This window comes from Lactuca virosa, chromosome 8 (genome assembly GCF_052849685.1).
Source record: "Lactuca virosa cultivar CGN04683 chromosome 8, Lactuca_virosa_CGN04683_v6, whole genome shotgun sequence".
NCBI classification, from domain to species: domain Eukaryota; kingdom Viridiplantae; phylum Streptophyta; class Magnoliopsida; order Asterales; family Asteraceae; genus Lactuca; species Lactuca virosa.
This window is the reverse complement of record NC_136433.1, coordinates 370,113,686-370,129,942: the sequence shown is the minus strand read 5'-3', so window position 1 is coordinate 370,129,942 and position 16,257 is coordinate 370,113,686. Positions and strand designations below refer to the sequence as shown.

At 33.7% G+C, this 16,257-nt stretch overlaps 2 protein-coding genes and 1 long non-coding RNA gene across 3 annotated transcripts; 1 reads left to right on the top strand and 2 right to left on the bottom strand.

Annotated features, from left to right (window-relative positions):
* The first annotated feature begins 2,866 nt into the window (after nucleotides 1–2,866).
* On the top strand, nucleotides 2,867–10,782 carry LOC145134513 (uncharacterized). Its single transcript, XR_013719191.1, has 4 exons — nucleotides 2,867–3,036; nucleotides 4,520–4,649; nucleotides 4,736–4,846; nucleotides 10,262–10,782. It is a non-coding gene; the product is annotated as an uncharacterized LOC145134513 (long non-coding RNA).
* LOC145134511 (WAT1-related protein At3g28050-like) lies at nucleotides 6,807–9,113 on the bottom strand. Its single transcript, XM_079069347.1, has 7 exons — nucleotides 8,779–9,113; nucleotides 8,613–8,678; nucleotides 8,400–8,513; nucleotides 7,595–7,826; nucleotides 7,344–7,502; nucleotides 7,111–7,262; nucleotides 6,807–7,038 (listed from the first exon to the last, which is right to left on the bottom strand). Exons 1-7 carry the CDS (start codon nucleotides 8,961–8,963, stop codon nucleotides 6,885–6,887), a joined length of 1,062 nt encoding a protein of 353 aa, XP_078925473.1. The 5' UTR covers nucleotides 8,964–9,113; the 3' UTR covers nucleotides 6,807–6,884.
* Nucleotides 10,783–14,114: 3,332 nt separating the features above from the next.
* LOC145134512 (serine/arginine-rich splicing factor RSZ21-like) lies at nucleotides 14,115–15,920 on the bottom strand. Its single transcript, XM_079069348.1, has 6 exons — nucleotides 15,814–15,920; nucleotides 15,637–15,735; nucleotides 15,440–15,528; nucleotides 15,095–15,317; nucleotides 14,880–15,008; nucleotides 14,115–14,792 (listed from the first exon to the last, which is right to left on the bottom strand). The coding sequence occupies exons 2-6, from the start codon at nucleotides 15,723–15,725 to the stop codon at nucleotides 14,786–14,788; spliced, it is 537 nt and encodes a 178-aa protein (XP_078925474.1). The 5' UTR covers nucleotides 15,726–15,735; nucleotides 15,814–15,920; the 3' UTR covers nucleotides 14,115–14,785.
* Between the last annotated feature and the right edge of the window lie 337 nt (nucleotides 15,921–16,257).

Below are 16,257 nucleotides of genomic sequence, written 5' to 3'. Positions count from 1 at the left end.
GGGTTCCCGAGGCAGTTGGATATAAGGCCATGTGGGGGTTCCCATGGCATTCCAGGATAAGACCATGTGGGGGTTCCCATGGCAGTGAGCTAAGACCATGTGGGGGTTCCCATAGCATCTGGTGTAAGACCATGGAGGGTTTCCATGGCACCTTTATATGTTGTATGTATGGTTTATAGGGTTTGTATATGTGTACTATTAATTGATTATGTGTTATGTTGGTATGACATTTGTATGGAAGACCCCGGGGGTTCCCGTGGCAGTAGATTAAGACCATGCATGGGTTCCCATGGCTGTGGGCTAAGACCACGTAGGGGTTCCAGTGGCACCCGGTGTAAGACCTTGGAGGGTTTCCATGGCATCCCTATATGTTTATGGGTATGACTTATGTGATTGATATGGTTTATGTAGTTGTTATAGCTAATATGGATTGTGTGGTTATGTGGATTGTGTAGGGTATGCTCTGGGGAACTCACTAAGCTTCGTGCTTACAATTTTGTTTATGGTTTCAGGTATCATCAGTTTGGAAAGGATGGGCCCGGCTTGATCGCAACGCACACACCCGTGTTTGCCGCATTATGTGATTTTGGGACGTAACTCTGATAAATGTTTTAATTAAGCAATGTTTTTGAATGATTGGATGAAGTTGTTACAAGTTGGGGCTAGCCCACTTGGCTAACAAGGAGGTTTCTAATCTAACAACTAACTAGGAGGTACTGGGTTCAATCCCAGGCAGAGGAGATATTTAAATTATTTGTCGTTTCAAAAAAAAAAAATATTGGATGAAGTAGCATTTGTGTTTGACTATAATAAAACAAAATTTTTACCCCTGATTTTTGGGTCGTTACACTATATTGGTCATCTCTTCTGCTCATCTGCATAATATGGTCCCAATGTACTTCAGAAATTGTAAAATACAACAAAGTTAAACATAATATCATTTTCATTGATAAAAATGTACCCTTGATACAAATCATATTCATTACAATGCATTCTAAACAACTACAACTACATGACTTGATCTTGAACATAACATTACAACTTGTAAACAATTATCGCAAAAAAAATCAACTGATTATAAACAATGTCTTGGGATTCCGATTTTGGACTTCAAGTTATTGAATTCGGATTTGAAGTCCTTCATTCTTTATTTCAGCCTCATGACCATGCTTTTCTTCATCTACCCACGAGATAAAGCCAGACCCTAGTCTATATACTCTCAAAAGCTTCGATTAACACATACTAGGGTTACAACAGCGTACCTGTAACAGGCAAGCATAAAATGCCCTACCAGGTTTCTCTTCGTCGTTGAAGTCCGTATAACACCTACATCACCACAATTGCATTTCACCATGCTTGATTTTGTAGCGCTTGTGATAAGAAAAGAGGGAGGAGAACAAAGTAAAGAACACGATTGATAAAAGAAATGAGGGGGAAAAGAGAACAAACCAGGTTTAAAGCCTGAGAGATATGAAAGGACAAAAATACCCCTAACGTGCTTTTCATGTGTGTGTGTGTGTTGGGGGGGGGGGGGGGTAGGGGAGGGGGAGTTTCTAACCCCAAAACAAACAGAATGTTAAGTGAGGGATCAGACGGGTTACAAACTTTAACATTACGGATTGTCCGAGTTAAAAATCTTGCTCAGAGACTAAGCGCGTAATTTACCCCAAACCACAGTGACCATCCGTGTAATTTACCCTATTTTTTTAAATAGTTTTAATTTAAGAAAAATATAAAAGAAATAAAAATGATAAAGATGTCATTTTATAACCAAACGTACGTAAAATTGAAACCGAATGGACTTTTCTTTGATAAAAAAAATGAAGAAGTAAATTTGATCTTCTAAAAACCATATAGACAAGATGAATCTTTTAACATATAAACTCTCCAAAATTGTAATCTTCATCGTAAATGTAACAAAAAATAATGTAAGTTTCATGAACAATTAAAATAATATATATTTATTAAAAATAAAGAGAAAGTATGTTTCATGCGGTAACAACTTATTTTATCCTTTGATTTATGGGTCATACCAACATGGTTTTTGGCCATTTATCATTTCATTGATTTATGGGTCATAACCACATGGTCAGATTACACATAAAAATATACTTTTGGCCACTTATCATTTCATAGAGTATACTTTCAAATCGAACATTTAATATTAAGTAATCGAAACTTTTAAATATATAAATATATCTTTAAATAAAATCAACATAAAAGGTAGTGTATTACTATACTATATTGAATAGGGTCCAATAGTTTTAGTAGGTAATGGTGTCTTTAAGCTATGATATGATTTTATAGGTCTTTGCCTCTTTGGTGGCTCTTGTTTAAAATGACCCCACCAAAATCAAAATCTACCTTGTGTCTACTGTTATACGTCATTCATAATATAAATTAAATACTTTACCCATCCAGATTTATATTTTTATTGTAATTCTTTATAAATTTATTATGTACTTTTAATTTTATTTAAATACCATGTCGACAAGTTAAACAAAGACGATAAATTTTTTCTTTTCTATGTAGTTCTCGTTATTTTACTGGCTACACATGAAAGTATCAAAACGGAAATATTAATGCATTATAAAAACTATATTGCTAAAGTAACTATCTATTTTTCATCAATCAATTTATGGGGTTTTACAGATTTGAAAGAACGTTGAATGATTTTTGACTTGTTCTTACTTTTTAAAATTTAGATTTATTTGTTTTATACAATGATGATAAAATAATTGGCAATTTTTTTTTTATAAAGGTTAATTAGTTTTTGTGGTACATATTTAATTCTCATAATATTCATATTTATATAGAATTAAAATTGAATTAAACTAATATAATTACTACTTTTTGAAATATAATCAATTTACTAACATTTCTGTGTGGCACACAAATGTTCTTAAAAGAAAAGAGGACAAAGAATGCGAGCAGAAATGGGCGATGAATCCAACGGCTAAATGTCATAACATTAAACAGAGAATTCTGCAAATGGATTTCTACAAATGGTATTTGTATCTTCGTCTTAACCTTTAGGTATAATTTCAAAGTTAAATTGTGCAAATCCAATTTCTTTTGCTAGTACGTTCGTGATGAATCGTAGCGAACGATGATGGTAGAAAGGTTTACGATCATATGATTATCGATATGTTAAAGGAAAAGGATTGGTATGAATCGTAGTAATCGTATGAGTAGAAAAACAAATTGAACACCAGGTGTTCGATTATTTGCCAATACGAGCGATGAGTTGGTATAGTTGTGCTAATTGCTGGTATGCTTGTACTGTACAAGATTTGATGCATTTGCGTGGGTTAACTGATGCATAGTAATGAACAATACTATAATATTCATAGCCTTTGACTATTATGATTAAACAAATGAATCCTAAACATCTATTTCCTAATAAACTTCTCAAAAAGGGCTTAACTTTGGTCGTGCTTCCCAGTTCTCATGCCATTTTAAGTCCAGCATACCAGAAAAAACTAACATGGTGTGTTGTCATCATTTTACTTTAAAGCTCTTAGGTTTAAAAAACATTTACAACCAAATTAGATCTGATCATAGGTTCTAACTTCTAAGACAAGTTACAACACTTCAATTCTTGATTAAACCTTGTATAAAATGTAAGGTTTTTCAAGAATTTAGCTGTAATGCTGATAGGTAATAAGGATGATGATAAGTGATAACCCTAAAGAATATTATCCTGTAAAATGTGAAATACAAAACTCCATGTAATGGAATTTATGATCTTTAAAGTTGAACCTTTTTTAGCTTCAAAAGGTAGGGGACAACCAACTCTTCTTGGGTGGGAAGCGTCGAATATCTTGTGAATTTCCATTAAATATTATATGAAAAATAGGAAATTTTCAAAACAATAATGTGAAATTGTCAACAAGTCAAAAGAGTTGACCACTTGTGCGCATGCTCAGTTGCATCTTGTAATGTAAAGAACTTGAAGAGGTCATCCTCCACCTTGCTTCTTGCTGTCTAACTTATCCATTGATACTTGAATACTGCAATTAGATTCTTAAGATTCCACATAAACCATATCACCATAACATGAATCCAATATTGTTCTTCAAGTTTTGTTTAATGGGTAGAGGAGGGAAAGTTAAAACTTGACAAACTTAGTGCCTTCCTATTTAGGAAATTAATCCACATCCTTTTTGGGAAATATTCCAAGATTACAAATAATTGAGTGTCTTGATTTGGGTCAACAAGATTCCTCTTTTTTTTGCTTTTATTGATAGGTATTTTATATATTTAACAAAGAAACAAGCTAGCATGTACTTATGCGAGTTATACAGCCCTTGAATTTTTCATTTGATCAATGTTGTATAAAGAAATATGCATTTGCTATTATACACATTATGGTTATTGTAGAGCTTTTTCACATTCTACAATATGAGTTTGACTTGATACATGATCAGATAATGTGGTGAAAGGACTTCAAATTTTTTTATAATCATAAAAAACATCTAGAAATACAATGACACAATTTGACATGTGGATTTTTTAGTTGTAAAGTGTAGGAGGCAATTGACTCTTCCTTCTCAGAGGCGTCGAAACATCTATTCTATCCTTTGGTTTTGACATACTTATGTGGTTTGACTTTTGACCATTACATAATGAATTAAAAAAAAAAAAAGGTAAAGATGTGTGCTTTTTTCTGGAAGTCAATATGTTGACTTTTTGTGTGCTTTTGCTTATGTATCTTTTTAATTCTTGCTCTAAGGAAATGATAACTAGTGGAAGTCAGCTCCTAGCTACAGCCAGCTCATTGCAGGCCAACTTATCCAACATCAGTACTTGTCTAGTGGAATGCAACTAACTGATTCTCTAAAAGGTTAGATGTTATTTACAAACTGTTGTTTAATCTTTTTTTTTTGTGTGTGTATTTCTTGACTAGGTTCTTATTGTCTTGCATAAATCATCTTTAAAGATAGGGATTCCATGATAGTTTAGATGTAAAACAAGATTGTTGTATGAGTAGTAGCAGTTTGCCTAATCTGTTTGATTTTATGCATCAATGTAGAATTAGTTAAGGGAAAATGACATAAATGCCCTACAAACTTTCTAGGGTTTACCCGTTGAGTCCCTAAAGTTTTTGTCGGGCTTTATGGGTCCCTAAACTAGGATATGACCTGCTCTTTTAGTCCCTATCAACCTGTAATAGTCGGTCCAGTGACCTTTTAGACCAAAAAAACTCACATTGTACCCTTATAAAACCAAAAAAATAAGTTTGGGGATCAATTCGTATAAAAAAAAAAAAAGGCTCTCATTTCTTTTCTTCTAAAGCCCATTTCCAGTAGCTTTGACACTGCTTTTGGGGTTCTATGCGCTATCTGTGCTTGCATTTTATTTACTGAATTGATAGCTATGTTTGTTGATAAATCGAGATTTGATTATGGAAAATCAAATTATAAGTGGTCAATCGACGTGATTGTTATTGTGCAATTAATTGGGGCAATAGTAGGTAGTATAACACCGATTTTTAGATGTTTGACTGCCACAACTCATTTCAACCTCTCCACGAAATGGAGTAAGAACCATCTACACGTTTTCAGAGTCGAGAAGCACCTGATCCAAATGCTTCAGCTGTGGAAACGCAACCATGTCCCTTCATATATCCCAGGCTGCCATTGCAAAAAGATTTTCCGTAACATCAGATACTTGATTTTGAATATTTGTATGGCATTTCAGACAACAGTTGTGGTCATATATCCCAGGCTGCCATTGCAAAAAGATTTTCCGTAACATCAGATACTTGATTTTGAATATTTGTATGGCATTTCAGACAACAGTTGTGGTGATATGCAACACAACATGTCTCATTCCCAGATCTTTTCTGATCTTACTTTCTTATAGTTACTATTTCTGCAAATCGTTGTTGAAAAAGTCCATGGGAGAACCAGATGCATCTCTTGACAAATACGCTTTAGAAGAAAAGAAAGAGGGCTTTTTTTTATATATACGAATTGATCCCCATACTTATTTTTTTGGCTTTATAGGGGCACAATGTGAGTTTTTTTGGTCTAAAAGGTCACTCAACCGGCTATTACAAGTTGACAGGGACTAAAAGAGCAGGTCATATCCTAGTTTAGGGAACCAGAAAGCCCGACAAAAACTTTAGGGACTCAACGGGTAAACCCTAGAAAGTTTGTAGGGCATTTATGTCATTTTCCCATTAGTTAATTAGGAATTGTTTCATTGATCAGTTTTATATGTTTAAAAGGTTCTAACTTGAGAGATAAGGATTAGTCCTTATTCTAGAATTAGGAGTTTATACGTTATAAATAGATGACCCCTCATGTATCTTTTTAATTAATTCTTGAAATATAGAACAAACCCTAATCGGTATTTTTCCTCTCCTTCATTCTTTAAATAGGTTAGTGCTTTTACAAATTTTGTCATTTGGTGAAATAGGTTATATAGTAATGAAAATACTAAGTTTTATAGAGCAATGACAATTAGGTTCTTGTACCAAATAACTCCTGATGCATATATGACTTTTCATGTTTTTGAGTACTTAAAGATAAATCATGACATGAAAAATTATGACATTTCCTTTTATGGGAAAATTTTCAAGTATGCCCATGATCATCATCACAAATAATCGATTGTCTTGATTTGGTCCACAAGATTTCTCTTATTTTTCCCTAGTGTAATGCCACTAATGGATTTACTAAAATAGAATGTAGGAAAAACTTGTTACATGGTATTTACAAATTGTTTTCTAACTTTTTTTTATAAATTTCATGACATGAGGAAGATACAGAAGTTAACTATATCTTATAAATGTTAAGTAATAACAATAAAACATCATATCATACAACAAAAGGTCTTACAATAGAATAAAACTTAAATCTTTCCATAAATTATCATCATGGTAGCATGACATTATCATCATGAATGTCATCTTGCAAAAGAGGAGATTTTGAGCTTTCAATCATATTCCCTTCAACAATTCTATCTTCTTTACCTTTTCCCCACATTACACCATAAAATCCAATCACAATCACTCCTGATCCAAGTAAACTGCCAAATATTTTAAACACAAAGTGTCAACAACATCTCATTAATTAATTAATTAATTAATTAATTAATTACCTTCCAAGATAGAGAGAATCTCCTAGAAATATAACACCCATAATAGCTGCAATCACAATCCCTAATGGATGAAACATAGCAACAAAAAGTGGCCCTTTCATCTTCACACACCATGCTCCAATTGTGAGTTGAAAACCAGCCCCAAAGCAACCCTACATTATCATTATCACCCATCACACAGGGGTAGTTTAGTCATTTGACTAATTTCATAGTTTTTCTTTTTCTCAACTTACCGCATACAAAATGGCAAGAAACCTAATTTTAGACTGTAGACTAAATGCACTCAAATCATGTTCCAAAATCAATGAAGCTAAAAGCGAAAGGAATGCTATAATCGAGCAATAAGCCAACATCAAAATCAGGACTGCTGAGTATCTCTTGAGGATGACTGCCTGTAAATGTTTTTATCGTGAGTAACACAACCTGTGAAATTACTGAATTACCCCTGTGTTGGTAGTAATCTAATTCTAATAATCTAATCTACCTGTGCAATAATGAATAAAGCAGCTAAGACACAGTCGATTAGCATTAACACTCCACCAAGGATGAACTCTGATGATTGACCAAGGAGATGTTGTGGAGCGATTGAAGTTAAATGAGAGGTTATAATTGCGGGGCCCATGTAAAAAGTTACAATTATAGCCCCTAAAATTGAAACTAGGGTTCCAATGATTTTGGCCCACTTGGTTACCCCTTCATGGTCTAGTCTTTCTACCCTGAAAGAATCACAAAGTCAATTAACTTTGTATTGTGTTTGGCATGCATTGGACTGAAACCGAGACTGATGTCAACAGGACAAGAACTGCAAACTTTTTGCCACACCCAAAAAGATGTAACAAGATGAGACAGAGACTCGCTCTCGATCTCAATCTCTCGTTTGTACAAAAGACGTAAATGCCCTCATCCTCATCATTGAAAACATCCCTAGAAAGCTTGTCTAGTCCTGTCCAGTCATGTATAACAAATGCAGCCTTCGGCTGCATTTGTTACGTGGGACAAGACAAGCTTTCTAGGGATGTTTTCAATGATAAGGATGAGGGCATTTACGTCTTTTGCACAAACGAGAGATCGAGATCGAGAGCGAGTCTCTGTCTCATCTTGTGACATCTTTTTGGGTGCGGCAAAAAATTTGCAGTTCTAGTCCTGTGACATGAGTTGACATGAGTCTCGGTCCCAGTTCAATGCATGTCAAACACAGTATAAATATAAACTTGTATGTTGTATGTTATGTCCTGTTTAATTATATAGTAACTTTTTTTAAATAATGTGAAATAAAGATTGTTGATTACCCAAATATGATGGCAAGTATAAAAGTAAATCCTGGTATGAGGTTAAGAATCGCTGTGGCAACTGTAGCAGAAGCATATGTAAGTCCAGCATACCCAACCACCTGTACCATGAACCTGAAAATATATTTTTTTTTAACAAAAAAAAAAAAAACTTGTTATAAAATCATAAATTAAATAACTTTTTTTATATACGAAATCATAAATCTTAGGTACCCTAGTATGCCAACAACAAGAAAACCACCGGCAACCGATAAAGTTAGAGGAGGGCGATTCGGTGATCTGCGAAACAAAAATTAAAAAAAAAATTATAATCTAAATTTCTTTCAAGATTTAAATAAAAAAACAAAAAGAAGAAGAAGAAGAGGAAAGTAGTAGGTACCTATGAATGAGAAAAGAAGTAGGAAGAAGAATAAGTGATGCGAAAAAGTTGGAGTAGAAAACATAAGAAAAGTTATGCATCCCGGTTTCTATAGCTTTCTTCCCAGCTAAAGTCAACCCCACCTGTGCAATTTGACCAATCACCATAGCCAGAAATGGCAATGTACGTTTCATCTTCATCTTCATCTCTCTCAAAGATCTTCAAGTCTAAAGAAGTTGAATGCTTATATTTTATACGAAATGTAATAGTCAACAGTAATTTTAGTATCAACTTGAAACCAATTAGAGATCAAATCTAGATGAATTTGTTATTACCAGGACCACATTGGATGATACATTTTATATTTTTTTATTATAAGAATTTAGCAAGATCAAGATTTGTGTGTTTGTTACTTTGTTACTAGGGGGACCACTTAGTTATCTTAAAAATCACATAATTTATTGTGAGATGGGCTTTTTTTATTTATATAAGTACATCATGGGTGACTGACTTATTTGATTAGTTTATGATTTAGTGATAATTCCTAGGTTTTTGTTTAAATTACATTATCACGTATATAAGATAGTTCATAGAAATTGTTTCAAATTATTGATTAGTTAGAGTCCTTCAATGGATTGAGTTCGTTTTAATAAGTGATAACAGTTATGTAATTGATAAAAAAAAAAAAAAAAAAATTAATTGTATCGGTATTTGGACCCCACCGAATTTATTATATAAATGTACAAGTTTTATTGCGGGATGTATTATGTTTTGGAGAAGGGGTTATCCAAGAAAGTGAGTGTTTAATTATTAAAATCTTGTTTTGTTGTGAGGAAATGACCAAAATTTCAACGTTTGGCGTGTCAAATTAGAGTGAAGTCATTGGATCAATATTGTATAGGTTACATTACATGATGTACAAGTTGTTATAACAGGATTGATCTAGAAGAAGAATCGCCCCTATACCCCAAGAGAATGACTGTTAGATTATTAGAATCCTATTAGGTTTGCAATGACAGAACAAATACATTCCCAGATATACCCTTTGAAAAGTTGTGACTTTTAGTATTTTACTAATTTTTTGACCAAATTGTTTCTCCGTCGTTTTGTTTATATATTTTCATTTTATTTCTAATGGCTTGCTAGGTTTAATAATTTTGTTTGTTCAAAAGAAATAATTGAAATCAAAGAATTACAAATAAAACAACAGTATAATAATTATTTGAAAAAACATCATACATGGTCCCTGTAATTTTCTCAGATCTGAAGTTTAGTCTTCGTGGTTTAAAAACATCATAGATGGTCTATGTGTTTTCAAAACTTTTGACGATTGGTTCTTATTGTTAACTCCGTTAAGTTTTGTCCGTTAATTGAAGATCATTTTCGTCATTTCACTACCACAAGGACCATTTATGATGTTTTCTCTTATTTTAAAAAAATGAAAAAAAAAAGAAATAATATGTAAAGTCTCTCTCTCTCTCATGATTATCTTCTTCATTCCAAGGAATTCCATTGAGAAGAAAAACCTGCATCTTCAAAATAAACCAAAAAATCGATGTCAACTCTCTCTCTCCACCAGCTTTTCGGCCCATTGCAGAATCAGATGTTGAGGAAGCTAGAAACATACGTATTCTGTTCATCTATATCCAATAACAGAACAAGAAAAACCCAAAATTGCAAAACAAGAAAATCCCATATTTTCAAATTATAGATGACGAGAAGAGACAAAGATATGGATCTGGATCTATAGAAGAGATCAAGAGATATGGAGCAATTCATGTTTGATATTAAAGACACAGTGCGTTTGAGATTGAGCAAAAGAGATGAAACTGAACCTGCAAATATATATAAAACACACACCACCCGAAGTCCAGGTAACAAAGGAAATATCAGGTTCTCTTTGCTTCAATTAATTTGTCATTGATTTTGGGTTGTACTCCCTTTGTCCCAAATTAATTGTCCAATTTTGATTTTTGAAGTCTTTTTTCTTCAATTTTGACCTTAAATATTTTTATTTGTGTTATATATTACTTGATTAAACTTATAACAATGAAAATACATTTAAAATACAATCCATTCATATATTTTGCATCAAGTATTATCTATCAAAAAAAAAACATCATAAATGGTCCCTGTGGTTTCCTCAAATCTGAAGTTTAGTCCCCGTGGTTTAGAAACGTCATAGTTGGTCCCTGTGCTTTCAAAACTTTTAACGATTGGTCCTTATTGCTAACTCCGTCAAGTTTTGTCCGTTAACTGAAGGGCATTTTCGTCATTTCACTACCACAGGGACTATTTATGATGTTTTCTCTTATATATATATAATATATAAAAAGGTCTCTCTCTCATACTTATTTTGAATGAACCACTGTAAACTAGAACCATCTTTATGCTAATCTAACACACAAAAACACCACATAAATCAGAACTTAAGCAGAAGTTAAAGTTTGCACTCCATATCGTCTTGTTTCTGCTAGAGCTGATGACACTTTTGAAGCTTGCATTCAAAATTGAAGCTTACATCAGAATACCCGGTTCAATGGCTTACACCCAAAATCCATTGTTCTTCACGACTTTTTTTACACCAATCAACACACGTGATCGATTCAGAGTGAAAAAATGAGAAACTGGCCCAAATCCTTTAGCATAAAGATCTTCACGCACACCTGGATGACTGATCGAGTGAGTAACGATTTTACTGTAACTGGGTATCGTAGTCGTTTCAAAACAGGGAGGAAAGTTGAAATCATAATCAAAGAAGAAGGTATGGGGATTTTTAATAAGGGAATGGTGTTTTGGGTCTTTTTTATGGGGATTTTCAATAAGTTCAAGAACCCTAGTTTCTTCTTCTTCCTCTATATGTTATATCAAAGATCATAGATTTGCAGAGGGTTTAATTTTGAGAGAGTGTATGTTCATATGTTTGATTTTCTACAGGAAGAAAGAAGATGGGTATGTTCGTATGTTCGTATGGGATGAAAGAGAGAGGGGTAGGTGGGTGGTGAGGATGGATTTCATATTCAGTTAGAAATGGTGGATTTAAAGGTCCGATGATGATGATCCTCGCGGAGGTTCAACAACTATCGCTCGTGGGAAAGAAACAACCATTGGAAAAATTACATGCGGTTGGGGATGAGATGGAGAACACGGGATAGGCTAAATAGGGAGGAAATAGACGGGAGGTGATAATCGGTGGTGGTTATGGTGTTGTCGGAAAAAATGGAGGTGTAGGGGTTCATTTCCACAAATCTGATTTAGGGTTGCTGATGGAAGGGATGTCGGTGGATCTGTGGGTTTTGATCGGGGTAGGGGCAGGAAATCACTTACCTTGGTCGGTGGCATCCGATGGTGGTGGTGGCAGAAGGTGGTGGTGGCAGCTTCCAGTTGTAATAGAGATGGGGTTCAAAGTTTTTGGAGGTGAGGGAGGAAGATAAAGGTGTGTCTTTACTGTTTATGAGAGAGAGAGAGAGAGAGAGAGAGAGAGACCTTTTACATATTAAATTAAATAATTATATTTAATTTAAATTACATATTAAATTATATAATTATATTTAATTTAAAAAAATAATAATAATAAGAGAAAACATCATAAATGGTCCCTGTGGTAGTGAAATGACGAAAATGCCCTTTAGTTAACGGACAAAACTTAACGGAGTTAACAATAAGGACCAATCGTCAAAAGTTTTGAAAGCACGGGGACCAGCTATGACGTTTCTAAACCACAGGGACCATTTATGATGTTTTTTCATCAAAAAAAATATTTAAGATCAAAGTTGAATAATAAAGATTTCAAAAGTTAAATGTGGACAATTAATTTAGGACGGAGGTAGTATATCAGAAATGGAATACTTCTACGAATAAATTACGTGATGAAGTGGAGTTTCGAATCTCGCACACAAGGTGTTTAACAAAAATCCTCAAAAAAAATATCATCATTGTTTTTGATCAGCCTCTGAGCTTGTTTGTTTATCGGAGAGAGAGAGAGAGAGAGAGAGAGAGCCTTTACATATTATTTCTTTTTTTTATTAAATAAGAGAAAACACCATAAATGATCATTGTGATAGTGAAATGACAAAAATGCCATTCAGTTAACGGAATTAACAATAAGGATCAATCGTCAAAAGTTTTAAAAACACATGGACATCTATAATGTTTTTAAACCATATGGACTAAACTTCAGATTTGGAAAAACCACAATGACAATTTATGATGTTTTTTTTTATTTATAGGTATAACTCTGGTAAAGTACAAGTTTTGTTATGCACAAACTTTTATACACTATTCTATTCTTGCACAATTTGGGGCTGGCAAAGTTTTTATATAACTAAGTAACTTTTGGTCGTAGAAAATTGTTTTCAAATTTCTTGGAAAATTTTTCAAGAAAAAATGACGTTTTTATTTTCATTTTTAAGTAAAAAAAAAAAATTAAAAACGCGTTACAAACTTTTTATCCGATGGAACAAGGACGCTTTAGTCACGTGCCATTTTTTTTTTATAAATCCAACCTTATCCAGAGTTTTGGAAAAGGAATGAAACATTACAATGGAATAAAAAAAATGATGTAAGGTATTTCTTACAAGAATGATTGGTAATGTTTTTTTATGATACATTTTTTAGGGTTGTTACATAAACAAACCCTTTAAAAGGTCTCTGATTATTTTGTGCAAGCTTTAAACCATTGAAGTCAAAGAATCTCTAACACTATTTTGTAAATTTTAAGGAGGGCATTTAGTAATTTGCTGCTGATAATTTTTTGTAAATTTTGTCGAGCACGGAAATAGTGGTTGCAGAACCTTACTACCTAGCCAATATTATCTCGAATCAAGAGTTTATTGTTATGTATCGAACCATTCTATTATTATATTTGATAATGGTAAATTTTAGAATATGATAAGTTATCCTGCATTGACTGTCTCCAGATTTATGTTCGGTTTGCATTGTTTGTTTTGACTTTAATTCATCCCCCGTTTAAGCTCAATCTAACACCTACCTACACTTTCTTTTAAGAAACACATGACATTAGCGAATAAAACTCATGTAACAACATAAAAGTAAACCCATTTCATTACATTATTCGACAAATTCTATCTAGAAATTACTAAGGAAATATCTACTCTATGGTTGGACTCAAAAAACACAACAAGGAGATTTGCTACAAGTTACCAACAAAAACAAAAGAACAATTTGGTTGAATACTAATACTTATACGTAACATTTTTATATTTGTAAAACTTGCTTAGCAATTTAATGGACTTAATCAGTAGTCAATGAGGGTAAACGCCAAACCACACCACAGACAAATAAAAATAAGAATTAAGAAATATTAGATAAAGAAGAAAAAACTTGATGACAAGTCGTAAAAAAATGCATTTTTCTAGAAGCAAAATGTGTTTAGATATCCTTTTCAAAGATTTTCAATGCAAACTTTTCAAATTTTCAAAAATAACCAAAACCATACCTTCAAAAACCGACTTTACATTTTAATTTTAATTTTGGTAGCCACTCACCTTTCCGGGCAGTTGGGCAGGGCAGGGCAACATGAAAAACACAAAACAGGGCCGTTTAAAGCAGTCAATGACAGCCACAAGAAGAAGAAGATAGATGTCTTAACAGCTTCAGCAGCCAAATAAGATGTCTTAACTAGTCAAGTCATCAAAAGCTTTCTTCTAGAAGAAGAAGAAGATCTCAATTTAAAGTGCAGTTTTGATGTAGTCATTAACAACCACAAGAAGCCACCAAACATGATGATGATGATGATGATGATGTGCAGAGAAGAGGAGTCTAAGATGCAGAGAGTAGAGGGTGAAGGCTGAGCCGATAACCAAACCTCTCACAGCACAATGAAAAGAATAAATACAAGAAAATGTTTAGCAACCAAGCAACCAATCACTTCAAATATCACAAACATATGATATTATACTCATCACAAAAGCATTAGAAAGTCATTAAGAGTATATACTAAAAGTATGAAAGAGACCTCTAAGTTTGAAGAAGACCAAAATATCACCCTTTTGCACCATATCAGCCTTTACACTCTGAAAATATAACTTCATGTCAGCTTACAAACAAATACATGTCTATCTGTATATTTACTTATTTAGAAAAAAAATAAAAAATAATACCCATTTCCATATGGTGAATCACGCCTTGAACGACGATAAGGAGGTGGTGATCTGCTGTAGCTACGACCTCTGCGAGGTGATATGCTATAACGAGGTGGCGGAGATCTTCTTCCACGAGGACTATAACTCCTATAAAAAAAAATTAAACTTTAATAGTTTTAAAATTATCTGCTAAAATGCATGATATTCATATATAATGATACAAATAAACTAACCTCCTTCCATAGCTTGGACTCCTACGTCGCCTTGGACTTGGGCTACGACGCCTTCCACCTCGTGCCCCAACTCTCAGACGACATTCTCTTGCAAAATGACCAGGCTCACCACACTCGTAACATTTCAAATCCTCACCTCCACTACGCCCACCACCACCACGCCCGCCTCCACCACCTCCTCCTTTCGAATTGTGGGACAGCTCCACACGCCACTCATTCTTCCCTGTTTAATGGAAGACATAATGATCATGGTGATGATAAGCGAACTACTAGTTAGAACAAGAACCATTAAAGAAGGTCATGATCATATAGGATTTTGATTTTCCATTAATGCTTTGAACATACCATCAAGTGCCCGAATAGCATCTAGAGCATCCCTGCGATCGTCAAACTCCACAAATGCATAACCAGGTGGTCTCCTAGCAACCCACACGCTGCATCAATGTCAAACAGATAAGAAGAGGCGCATCATTATAGATGGAAAACAGAGCTTGATAATAGCAGATGAAACACTTAAAACTACGAATTAATGTACAACTCACTTCCTTAGAACGCCATAGACGCGAAATTCATCTTCAAGCTCTCGCTCAGAAACTCGCGGATCCAAATTGCCAACGTAGACACGAGACATTCTCCTTTATCTATACCAAAAAGCCCTAGAATTTGAGAAAGCTTATTGCTACGAATCAAACATCAAATACCAAGTGCATATCGCTCACCTCCGTCGAGATTTTACGCCCTTGCGATTCAATCAATGAATTGAAAAACGATCGTGATGAACGAAAACCCTAATCAGAATGAACACGAGTTCAAGAGAGCGAAAACAGGGAAGTAAAGCAAAAAGATATGATTTATTTTAATATATACTCAACGCATTTGGGCTTTAGCCAATGGGCCTTTGTTGGTCTGGGCTTAAGACCCATTAGTCATGTACTTTTTAACCGGGCCTTGATGATGGACAAAGTCTGTTTATTTTTCTTGTAACTTTAATTATTTTGCTTCGCCTATTTGGACTTATTGAAAATCAAATTTTGGTAGTTGATACTTGACTCAATTAAAAAAATGTTTGATAATAAATAATTGATAAATTAAATGATGGGAAAATGACTTACCAGGGTAATTATTTTTATCGCTTTGTTCATATTTACGTAACTTCTTTATTT

Coding starts and splice junctions, on each gene's coding strand:
- LOC145134511 (XM_079069347.1), bottom strand. CDS start 8,963: ATGAAGATGAAGATGAAACGTACATTGCCATTTCTGGCTATGGTGATT. Junction 8,679..8,778: donor ACTTCTTTTCTCATTCATAG/GTACCTACTACT, acceptor TTTGTTTCGCAG/ATCACCGAATCGCCCTCCTC. Junction 7,503..7,594: donor CTTTATTCATTATTGCACAG/GTAGATTAGATT, acceptor AAACATTTACAG/GCAGTCATCCTCAAGAGATA.
- LOC145134512 (XM_079069348.1), bottom strand. CDS start 15,725: ATGTCTCGTGTCTACGTTGGCAATTTGGATCCGCGAGTTTCTGAGCGA. Junction 15,529..15,636: donor GTCTATGGCGTTCTAAGGAA/GTGAGTTGTACA, acceptor ACATTGATGCAG/CGTGTGGGTTGCTAGGAGAC. Junction 15,009..15,094: donor AGTCCAAGCTATGGAAGGAG/GTTAGTTTATTT, acceptor TTTTTTTTATAG/GAGTTATAGTCCTCGTGGAA.